At 39.5% G+C, this 12,671-nt stretch overlaps 1 protein-coding gene across 1 annotated transcript; it reads left to right on the top strand.

Moving 5' to 3' along the window:
* Nucleotides 1-6,727: 6,727 nt before the first annotated feature.
* Nucleotides 6,728-11,262, top strand: SNX20 (sorting nexin 20). Its single transcript, XM_009903740.2, has 3 exons — nucleotides 6,728-6,893; nucleotides 9,316-9,467; nucleotides 10,547-11,262. Exons 1-3 carry the CDS (start codon nucleotides 6,728-6,730, stop codon nucleotides 11,213-11,215), a joined length of 987 nt encoding a protein of 328 aa, XP_009902042.2. The 3' UTR covers nucleotides 11,216-11,262.
* The last annotated feature ends 1,409 nt before the right edge of the window (nucleotides 11,263-12,671 follow it).

Genomic DNA, 12,671 nt, shown 5'->3' with positions numbered 1-12,671 from the left:
TTTTGTATGGCTACAGTCATGTGCCTAAGGTGGTTACAAGACATACAAATAAGCACTTTCCCAGTTTCTTAGCTTTAACATACCTTTAATACATATTTTAATGTAATTTACTAGTATGTGCAGTTCCATATTAGCTAAAGTAGAGGCTATTCCAATTAATCCCATTCACTTTAGATCTCCAGAATCTAGAGAAGACAGTTAATAAGCAGATCCACTGCAGCCCTGCATCAGGGCTGGATTGCTCACATCTGAGCTCAGAAGCTTCAGTGTGTCACTAGCACCGATTTTAGTAGGAAGGCACAACACAAGCGTTTGTTATCATGAGTGTGTGCAAGGTGGGCAGGACACAGTGTCGGAAACCAGCAAAAGTATATTGAAAACTTTTGAGGAAACGAGATTCCATCTCCTATGGAATGAATGATCTCACTAATCATTTTATTTAGTTAAGAACAAAATGTTAAACATTTTAAACTCATATTTAATTTTTAAACAATAAATAGTAGTGAAAAGATACTAAGCTTTATGCATTTTAGTTCTTCATTTTGCAGAAGAGCACACAGTAAACCCAAGTCATGTTCTGCTAATCCTCAAGGTGGCTATCTATGCACAGCAGCTGCATACTCCTCCACTGCAGAAGTGCTTTTTATGCTACTCCAAAATGCATTAGCATGTCTGCTATAAATCCTTTTTTCCCAAATTTCATTAAGTTTACATTTGGGTATAAATAAATTACATATGGAATATGACTAGGTATTAGCCTAAGTATGCCACAACTGTATTTGAGAAGAAAAGGGGACAGATACATTGTAAGAATAAAATAGCAAAACACTAGGAATGACTACGTGTTGCATACCTAATACCTCAAACCCCAAATATTTAAAAACATTTCTCTAGTCCAAGTAATTATGTACTTAACTCTCTATGATTTCAGGAGGAGAAATGACCAGCACAGACCATTTAGAAAGCCTGTCATTCTACAGAGCAAGTCATGCTTGTGAAATGTAACCCACTATTGACCCACTGGGCTTGCGTTGCAGCTCCGTGTCACTGACAGAGCAGAGATGAAAGGCAGGCCGAGACTCCTGTTTACTCTAACGCTCCTTCATACTCCTTTAGAAGTATAAAGGAGTTGTAAAGTGATAACAGGGCTTTGGCAGTGTAAAAAGGGCCTGTTATGTTTCTTTCAGGTTGAAAACCCTGTCAGTAACACCAGCAGGAGATACTTGCCATTAAATAGCGAATTATTTCTTTAAGCCACAGTCTCGTTAAGAGAGACATGTTTTGCAATAATGAAATATCAGAAACAAATTCTGCTTTCAAATGACACACCACTATACAGTTAAACATTATATAAAGAATGTGGAACAGAATTTTATGCTGTGCCAGGATGGGAGTATAGTAGTCATTTATCACAACACCTCAGCCCATGACAACCCCAAAAGCGCAGATTATTCCGGGAGAGCAGATGAATTTTTGTACTACTTCAAACATGGAAATGCATTAGAGAGGAAAGGTTCTTATAGAAGCATCAAAGACAACACTGCAGCGCTTTCTAAATAGTAGTTAGGTGATAAAAGAGGACTTGGATAAATATGTTAGGTATTTCTGCCTCCTCTTGGTTTTGGTTTTTTTTTTTTCTCATTATCTACAGTTCTGATGAATGATTTGGTAAAATAAATAAGGTTTAGTTACATAGTTTGGGGCCTGAGAGAAAATAAGCAGCACAGACTCTGAGGTTGCTTGAAGCTGTATTTCTTAGGAGAGAAGACTGTTTTGTAGTTGTAGCATTAGAGCTGCATTCTTTAGCAAGAATAAGACCTTGCCATGCCTACAATAAAATGCCAATAAAATCTGGCAGTAAACTGCAGTTTGTACATAACATTGGTTTATCCCACAATTTTTCAAGCTGCTACCAGCTTTGTATTCTGTGGTTAAATACTGTGTCTGTCTGGGTTTATGAAATCTATCTGACTGGGAAAATGTGATCTGCCTCAATAAAAGATAAAAATCAAGGCAGGATGTTTTTCACTATTGCAGAGCTCCCTCTGGTTCTTTAACTATCAAAAGCACAAACACATTCTTTAAGTACAGGCATCACAAGGCTAGCTCATCTGGTGGCTGGTTACCAAGATCTAGGCACAAACTTTCAGGTTAGTCTTCCTAAAATGAGTATTGTCATTTTAAATTGGTATGGAGGCCCTAGGTGATGAAAACCACTTTTATGCACTGTAGTGTTGCCCTTTTAACCTTGCCCCTCTCCTGTGTTATCACTCTTTTTCCACGTCCCCTGGTAGATGCATTTTAACACTGTACTCTTTATGTATGCCAAAGTCAGTGCTATCACAGATTGCAAACTCCGAATGAGCCGGTGCGTGAGGATCCCTTTTCCATCACCGACTATGACAGAACATGCTTTGCCACTAAAATTTACCCCAGTTTTATGAATATGAGATAAACTGATGGTGCAAGTGCACTTGCCCATCTCTCAGAAAGGTATGCTGACATTGTGAATATCCCCCTTTTCCACTGCTTAACCCTTTACAAAGAGATTGCTGGAAGTGGAACCGAGAACATGCATTCTGGTAGCAACCACTACTGTATACTGCAGATTTATTTTATTTTATTTAATTTGTTCATCAAACATTTAAGAAAGTAAAATGCTACCAGGTTAACAACACTGGGGCACAATGAAGGGACAGGGACTCTTTGGACCAAACCTGAGCTAATGGGAGCAAAAGGAGCAGCCTGCTAAACCTGGTGGTTATCACAGCTCCTGGGCATGAAAAGCCTTTTCAGTTACTGGCTGTGACCATACAGAGGCAGGCAGAATTCTTACAGAACATCCTTGATTTGTAAGTTGTTTCGTGCCAGCCATAAGCATAACAGATTTAATTGTCTTTTGTTTGTTTGTTTTGTTTATTGTCCAGGTTAATTTGCCTAGGACTTCAGTATTCTGAAATAATTGAATACTTAATATACTGGAAAATATAATTTTCTCTTTTTCTTTTAGCTTTATCAGGAGCAGGACAATAGCACTAAGCATCACAAAATAATATGTTGCTTTTTGGCAACACATAAATTAACAGATTCAGAATTCAAAGCTTAGATACATCTGTGAAACTGTCAGTGTGAGTGAAATGCCCCGAAATCCCCCTTGGATTTTGCTCACAATTGCAACCAAACCCATAAATCTAACTTTAAAGGAATGAGACTCAAGCCAGAAACTCACGGCTTGTCTACAGTTAAAAGGGTTGGCTGGTATAGCTACACCTTAGAGCTGTATTGGCAACCAGAGATTTCTTTTCTGGTGTAACTTAAATCACTTTCCTCATGGAACATGCTAAATGGCCTAAAGGACTTTGCCAACATAACGGCATCTACACTAGGGTTTCTGCCAGTGTGGCCGTAGCTGCCTGGGAGTGATTTTTCATCATTCTGACAGCTGTTTTGGCAAAACTTCTACATTTAGACTGAATCCAAGTCAAAGTTGGCATTGTTTTATGTTGCAAATAAACCAGGAGAGAAGCATTGCCAGTTTATGGCCCCAGTTTTACATTATTTTAAATTGTTTGCTCTAAAGGAATGTGTGGGGCAGGATCCATGTAGTCCTTTGGATGTTTGCCTCCCACGTTTTTGCTGCATTAAAATCCCTTGGTTTTTTTCAGTGAGTGAGCTTTGGCAATGAGGAAAGATACATTGCTAAAAATAGATAGCATCCATATTATTTACCCCAGAAATAGCTATCCTGATGCTTTAAAGCTAACTTCCAAAGTGAGATGAACTTGCAAAAGCATCTGAGCCAAAGAACACATGGATTAATACATCATTCTTCTTCACTTTGTCTTCAGTTCAACAAAGATTAATGTTAGGCACATACATAAGCCCATTTCAAGTTTAGTATTCATGTCACACATGATAATGCTCCTTTTTGAACTTTAAGAATATACTTTGAATTAATCATATGCTTAAGCATTGTGTGGAAACTGGGATTTCTGTCAGAAGTGCAAGTTTACAGAGGGTGAGGCTATTTATTGTAGTACCATCTGAATTTTCCTTCCTGAACTGGATGTTGAATCTGTTGTCTTTTGAAGATGTCCCAAGGGGCAGGTTTTTCCACATAAGGCCATTTACATATTGGTTCTTTTTTCCTAATCTCTCTTTTGCTAAGTGTGGGTTTTTTTTAGTTTTAGAAATGCATGCAGAGAACTTTCCATTGATTTGGTTTTATATTTACTGTTGAACTCTGCTTTGCCAGACTTTGTGTTTGCATGTATAATCTTGATACTGCTGTTTGCAAACCTGCCTTCACTGCTGAAGCTGCTCTGGGGATAACAGGCCGTGCCTTGCCCACAGACAGCACAAGGGCTGTTTGAGGCAGATAGGGGATTTCGTGTGTAATCAGTCAGCACTGAACCAGTGAGCCAGTTGGAAGAGGAAGTCTGATTTAATCAAGGCTTCTTCCTTCCTTTTTGTAAAACACAGAACATGCCTGCTAGATGAAAACACAGACATATTTTTGTGTGTTTTGAAAATGAAAAGGCTTTTCATGACTTTGTAGAGACTCCACACACACAACTGAGAGCTCATCAGCAGTTTCCAGGTGAGTGTTCTGTGCAGCTTGATTTCTGGCGCTACTTACAACTCAGTGACAGAGTTGGAGCAGCACTTAACCTGAAATGGAACAGGCTGAGTGTCTGTTCCAAGCAAAATTGTGCTATTTGTGGCAAGGTTTTTATATCATTTTGGAATTTTCTAATAGGTAAAAATAAACAGCAGCTTACTTTATAGTGCTTATAGTCATTTTTAGCTGTGAAAATGAAACTGTTTCTATGAAGTACAGTTTTCTAGGCAGACATATATCATGATGTTCACTTCTGTGTTCTGTTTACAAGTGTTTCTCTGTTAAGTCATGTTTTGAAGTGGTATTTTTATATATATGAACACAGACATACATATTTTATATATACAAAATTATATGTAAAAAGATACTTATCTTGCATACAGTTTTGCTCAGAAGGTTGTACCAACTCTCAACAAAGAAAAAAAGCTGTCATTTAAATTTGTTCAGCCATTTTCAGATTCCTCATTTAATCTGCTGTATTTGAGATTGCACTAAATCCAAGTATCTTCAGGTTTATGCTCTTGGATTAAACTGTTATGCTTTTCAAAAATGGAGGAGTTAGACAATAATAAATCACTACTCTTTATGTTTAAAAAAGCAGAATTTAAGGAAGACTAGACAAACAGTGAGAACTTTCACCTCCTAGTCCCAAATCCAAACCCAAGAGCTTCCATTATGGTCTTACTAAGGAGGATGCCAACATGTATGTTCTTGCTTATCCAAGCTAGGCCAAGGTTCTGTTTAGGAAAGTGGTTTGCACTTCTATTGTTTGCAGTGGGGAAAGTAGTTGCTCTTCTTTTTAGACCCTTGCAGTTTGTGAGAAATCAATAGACCTTCTGAAGGCATTTCCTCACCTCTGTATCCAGCATTGCATAACTGTGTGGTGGGCAAATGGTGACAATATGTAGTAACATCCCTGTCCTAAACCCTCTCATTGCTTAATAACCATTGCTCAGGCATTTTTTTTACATTTGCAGCAGGGAGACTTGGGTGTTTTCAAAAGTGGGTTGTTCTGTTATTTGCTTTTCACCCACTGCCTAGATTGTGAGCAAGAATTGTCTCATGCTAACTCACAGAATACAGCACCCTGGCAAACTTGTTAGGACTATTTCAGCTGTTAGTATAACACAATGATGTACCTGGTAGGTTGAAAAAAACCAAAACACCACAAAACAAAACAAATGCAAATAAAACAAACAAACAAACCCAAAAACATCCTAGGAAGACATTTATGCAGAAAAATGGACAGCCTGGGCTATGGATTAGGAATATATTGTGTTATGTATTTAATCAGTATGTGGTAAAAGAGCAGTCCTGGCATACAAATCTACTACAAATATTGTATATAGGCTATAAAGACAAGCAAATGGAAAAGGCTTAGAAAACTGTTTCCCTTCCACCTAGCCACTGTCAGATTTCAGTTGGTTTATTCTTACAGTACACAGTCTCTGGAGATTACTTGAAACAGTGAAATATGACAAAACCAATCTACTGGTTTAGATGCTGCTCTATTTTGCCCTACAGGTTGCAATTAAGAAGAGATGGCAAGTTTTGGAGTCTTGAGAACAGTACATTCTAGCAATGTAAGGGAGCCAGGCTGCTAGTTATGCTAATTACCTCCAAGATTTCAGTTAATCTGAACTCAAACTTGCAAGCTTGAGGGCAAAATACAAGGAGAAAAAGTCTGCCCACACTGAAGTTTATGGCAGAATTCTCACAGATGAGAACAGTACTCCCTACCTAATCTTATTCAACATAACTTCAATTTACAGTTTACATAGACTCATAGAATGGTAGGCGTTGGAAGGCACCTCTGGAGGTGATCTATGCCAATCCCCCTGCTAACACAGGTAGATCAAATGCACAACAACGGATTCATGGGGGATTTTAAACTCCCAAAAAGCTATCCAAACACTTTTAGTGGTAATGGGAATGGTTCTTCACTAGTATCTATGTAGACAATTCTATTTATACCATAGCTTTTATGGCATTGTGGTTGCCCTCATGCAAGTTCACAGAGAACAATGAGCAAATCAACAAAAATTACCAAAGACATTTCAATTAAAAATGTCATATATTTTCTTAATCTTTCAGGGATAACTTGCAATGGACCAGGACTCACATTGCACAGCAGAAAGGAAACTTCTAGAAGCTAGAAGCAGCATTACTACATTTTCTACCACAACTCCATCTGGTGAAGAACAAAATCAACCCAAGGCTGAAATTCTGTATCAAGCCAGAAAAGAAAACCCAGAAAAAGATGACCTGCAAGGTTGATTCTATCCTCTAAATTTATTTTTCATATAGCTATTTAGGACATGAATCTTTTATATAAACCCTCTTGCTTTATTTATTGCAATAGTAGTCTAGATTTACACTGCTATACCCCACTGAAAATAAGCCTTGATGAAACATGCAGTAATAACCTAGCAATACTGAAACTGATGTGTTGCTGTAGGGTCAGGGGTGATGACCAAAGCAACAAGGATAAAATGTAAGCAGAATATAGAGGGAGAGCCCAGACCCAAGACTCACCTCAAGCAACTTGTATTCGTAGCTCTGCTCTTAGTGTGGCTGCATGGGATTGCTTAACAAGGCTTTTCTTAAGACTCTTACTGGCTAGTGATACTCATTAAGCTAGCACAGCTGACTCCTATCTCATCTACTATAGTTACGCATTAAGCTAGCACAGGTGGTTCCTATCTCATCAGGAACAGTGTGGCCAGCAGGAGCAGGGAGGTCATTCTGTACACTGCACTGGTTAGGCCACACCTTGAGTACTGCATCCAGTTCTGGGCCCCTCAGTTTAGGAAAGATGTTGACTTGCTGGAACGTGTCCAGAGAAGGGCAACAAAGTTGGTGAGGGGTTTGGAACACAAGCCCTATGAGGAGAGGCTGAGGGAGCTGGGGTTGCTTAGCCTGGAGAAGAGGAGGCTCAGGGGAGACCTTATTGCTCTCTACAACTACCTAAAGGGAGGTTGTAGACAGGCAGGGGCTGGTCTCTTCTCCCAGGCGACCAGCACCAGAACAGGAGGACACAGTCTCAAGCTGTGCCAGGGGAGGTTTAGACTGGATGTTAGGAAACAATTCTTCATAGAGAGAGTGATTGCCCATTGGAATGGGCTGTCCGGGGAGGCAGTGGAGTTGCCATCATTGGAGATGGGAGACGTTTAGGAGGAGACTTGATGGGGTGCTTGGTTGCATGGTTTAGTTGATTAGGTGGTGTTGGATGATAGGTTGGACATGATGATCCTGAAGGTCTCTTCCAACCTGGTCTATTCTATTCTATCCTTAAACATTCAGCCCAGGGGACTCCCCAGATTCTCATGGGAACACAGATTGATCACAGTCCCCCACACTGATGTACATCCCAGTGTGTACGTACGCACAGACAGTTTTCCTTTTCAATCTCTTGCACTTAAAATGTATTCCAGATTTAATTTACACACTGGGGACCAAAACAGTCATCAGCAAATAGCCTGTCTCAGGAGTGTACTTTCTGTACATCACTAAATCTGAACTTCTTGGCAATGTCAGCATGAGTGAAGCTAGTCTCAAGCAGTAGTTCCTCACATGCCTTATGAAGGGGCAGCATTGAACTTATGCTTAAAATTGCCGTCACCTGTTATTAACAAAATGTTATCTATAATCCAAAACATATCTCCTCTAGATTTTCAGCCTGCAAAGATGTCATAAACACCACCTGCCTGAGGAAATATGTGCTTTGCAGAGATTGAGCCAAACCCTAAAGGCCTTGATAATTGAAACTGTATGGCCAAATGCTTAAGAGCACGTGAAAGCAGGGCCACTGAAGGAGAGCTATGGTGCCTTTGCAGTTCTGTTTCTGCATCAAGCTGTTATTTTCTCCTTCATTTGTGGCCACTTACCTCCCTTGTCTGAATGTTAGATACATTGCAACTGACTGCATTGACAGAGACGTTATTGATTGGAAATTGGGACTGGTGTGCCCACTGAAATATAGATATTCCATTTCTTTTATCCACTTTGCTAGCCTATATGCCACCTGAAGAAAACAGTTTAGATTTCAAATACAGAGAAATCATCCTTTAGAGAGACTACATCAAATTCCTCTGTAAGCAAACTCTTCAACCAGCTGTCCAACATTTTTGTATATGCATATGTATATATGTTTGCGTGTGTATGTGGCTGTGGGGAGAGAGAGAGAGGACAGGAGGGAGGTATATGAAAATATTTGTAGCTGAAATGTGGCATCAATTCAGCTACAAAGAAAAGGAGGACATGAGAATTCTTCCTTCAGCTGAGCTGGTAATCTGAGTTTCTCCTTTAAAGCTAGAATATTCATGTTTTCTCTGCTTTTACCTGTCACTGCACAAACCCAGCATTTGAATAGGGGCAATATTTGAATGTGTGTCTGATGGTAAAACGTATCTCCTGCTCAAACTGTGCCTGAGGTTACAACCTAGACATACAATACCTGTCAGTATTTTTCTATAACTTCAATCTGCTGTCAGTTTGGTGTCTCCCAAAACCACTATAGCTTTACTCAAAGAATTCAAACTTTTCTTTATTAACAATGACATCACTTTATCAGTCTTGAGGTCTTGCTTCTACAACTACAGAATTTCTAGGGCCTCTTTTCACAGCAAATGCAAAAGAGTTTTCTTTCCAAGTGCAAAGATTGTAGTCTGACATATGAAACATACTGTTTTTAGATTCCAGTGCATCCCTGAGTCCCAACTCTTCAATGACCACTAAGGAGCTTCAGGAATACTGGAGGAACGAAAAACGCCAGTGCAGACAAGTCAAACTCCTTTTTGAAATCCCATCAACCAGAATTGTAGAGCACCACTTATCTAAATATGTGGTAAGCTAAGAAATGAATATGTAAGAAAATCATTAATTTTTATTCACTCTACAGGGGTCTGCACAGCACACAGCATGCCTCACTACATGAAAGCCTTACCAAGAGCCAAGTTTCGCAAGCTATGCCATACTGAGTAGATCCTGTTCTCACTGATCATAAGGGCATAGCTGGTGGAATCTGTTTTGGCTATGCACTGGGCATATATACACTTTTCAGCAGGGAGCAGGACAAAGTATAGGAAAATGTCACAGTGCTTGCAAATGAAAAGAGATCAGAGAAGTCAGCTCAGATTTAGAACCTTTCAAGGAGTGCCTGTAATGATCATTCATGAAGATTAAAAGAGAGAATTTCTCTTTAAGGAAAAACACATAAGATAATCAAACAGACTAGTGTGCTAGTACTGGTTCACACCCTTCAACAGCAGCAAAGAAAACAGCTGGCATGAGTGAAACTGCTCCAGTTGCTGTATAATCCAGTGGGAACAGGGTGGAGTAAAATGTGAAAATGGTCATCATGCAAAAGCCAGCAAGGCCTACAGTCTGTGTCCTTAGCTGGTGTATGGTGATGCAGTTAAGTGTGCCTCACTGGTTTATACACATTAAGGATGCAGCCTTCCTCACTGTGCTCAGGACCAGAAGAGAATCTATTTGCACAACACATAACACACTGTTTTACTTTGCAGCCATTTTGCTAATACCACATTTATCATAGACATTTTAGAATTAGAATACATCCAGTTGGAAGAGACCTCAAAGATCACCCAGTCCAGCCCTTGACCCAGCGCTGAAGGGTCAATACTAAACCACTCTTTGGGCCCAGCCATCAAGCCATTTTTTTTTATCCAGTGCATAGTGCACTTACCAAGACTTGTGCCATGAGTTTCTGAAGCAGAATGCTGTGGGAGACAGTGTCAAAGCCATAGGAGTATACACGATTACAACCATAAAATCGGTGCAGGAAACTTTCAGCTAGTGGAATATACAATCACAGTCTTTTCAAAGCAGTGGCAGGCAAAATCTCACTGCACTGAGGCTAGAGTGGTCCATCTCACATTTATTCTTCTGTTTTATTGTGTTTAGATGTATAAAATCATCATTTTGCAAACAGGAAGTTTTGACAGCAACAAGTCTGTAATCGAACGACGTTATTCTGATTTTGAGAAACTGCACAGAAATCTGCTGGAGGAGTTTAGTGAGGAAATGGAAGATGTGACCTTTCCCAAAAAAACTCTAACAGGGAACTTCACAGAAGAAATAATCAATGAGAGAAAATTAGCCTTCAAGGACTACCTGAGACTTCTATATTCTATGAAATATATCCGAAGATCAAAACAATTTATTGACTTTTTAACAAGGCCAGAACTTCAGGAAGCATATGGTTGCCTGCGGGGTGGCCAGTACACCAAAGCTTTGGAAATCCTTTCAGAAGTGGTTGGTCTGCAGGAAAGGCTGACAAGAGGCAGCCCTGTCTCCATTGTCCCTACTCTCTGTGCTATCGTGGTGTGCTACAAGGACCTGGACAATCCAGCAAGCGCCTTTGAATATGGAGAAAAAGCTCTATCACGCCTTCATGTGCGCACCAGTCACAGGTATTACATTCCATTGCTGGAATCGATGGTCACTTTGGCATATGAACTTGGGAAGGATTTTCTGTCTTTGCAAGAAAAACTGGAAGAATGGAAGGCAAAAAAAGATCCTGTAAGGGTTTTTACCCTGAAAGAACTTGCAGTTCGGGAGTACGTGCAATGAACACAAGGAGTATTTTCATGGAAGATGAAAGCCGTTAGCTCCTTTTCCTGAAGACAAACCCTTGAAAGAGTAAGATCTGGAAGTTACCTATTTGGCTAACATAACTTTATATTAGTAGCAAAAAGATAGTAAAAAAAGCTTCCATGTTCAAAAGGAACAATAACATTCATGCTTTCATTATTTTGAACATAACCTGCTTTGTGTGAAAAGTGAAAACAAGAAAATATGGTGAGTAAAGCACTTAAGAATCTGCAGAATCAGAGGCATTCCTTGCTCATGTGGAAACTACTTCCTTTCCAGAACAATCCAGGTTTTTTCACTCCTCCAGCTGAAGCCTAGTCAAACAGTGCTTTGCGCTTTCTGAGAATGTGAGTTTGGTCTTGTTCCCTCTGAAGTCAGCTGCTGTGGGCAGGAGAACCTGGGGGTAAGGTTTACAATCAGCTTTGGTAGGAGCAAAAAATGCAAATGACAATCAGTCCTTCAGAGATGAGGGAATATCAACCCTTTTGTAACTTGCATTGAAGGCACATTCTTATTTCGGATGATCTTTAAGTACAGCTCTGACCATGGTAGAAAATTCATACCATGTGCACTGGATGCACAAAGGAAAAGAACCACAAAAGGATGCTGTTAGGAAGAACATCTGCCTACTATAATGCTAGCATTTAATTCTGATCATCATGCTGTGAGACACATGGTTAACAGACTGTTAGCCATGTGCTCCTCTGTTGCCTTCCAGAGGTTTATGTAAATTGGGCATTGCCTTACTTTTACAGCCTTGTGCACCATGCAGATATCATCTTGATGGCACTGTATTAGGATAGCTAATTCTTTCAGGGATGCAATCTACATATATAAATAGTAAGTTTATCTTGGTTCTAATGCTCTTCTGAAATCTTCCTACGAGCTGAAGAAGCCTCTTTTTACCTGCTTCTGTAATTTCCCTCAACTGTATTATCTCTCCCATACACTTATTTTAATAATCTGGAAAACTAATTATCATAAATAATTAATGTATCGTGACTGCATGGATCACTACTCTCTACTGAACATAGTCCACTAAGTACTTTCAGGCCTGTACTCCATGTATGGATACTAGGTGGACCACAATGACACTCTCTCTAAATTAGTAATAAATGTATTAACCTACCTCCCAAACACACAGAAGAATTAGCTAATTGAAAGTGCACTGAACCTGAAACCCATTGTTATGCATTGTTACAAGAAGGATGGCCTGGAAAAGAAAGCAGAATAGTACGAGTGTCTAGAGTGGAAAGTTAATATTTTAAGCAGCTATTAGCAGCTAGGCATTAAACTCAAACTATGTGGATAATTTGTTATTTAACAGTGATTATTTTTTTGTGCTTATACCAGGGTAAGAGAATTAAGAGTAATTAATTAAGAGATTTAAGGACTAATCTTCCCGCAACATTCCACGTTGCAGGACAGTTACAAG

Source organism: Dryobates pubescens, chromosome 19 (assembly GCF_014839835.1).
Source record: "Dryobates pubescens isolate bDryPub1 chromosome 19, bDryPub1.pri, whole genome shotgun sequence".
Classification (NCBI taxonomy): Eukaryota; Metazoa; Chordata; class Aves; order Piciformes; family Picidae; genus Dryobates; species Dryobates pubescens.
The sequence above is the reverse complement of the archived record's forward strand: the minus strand, read 5'-3'. Positions and strand labels throughout refer to the sequence as shown.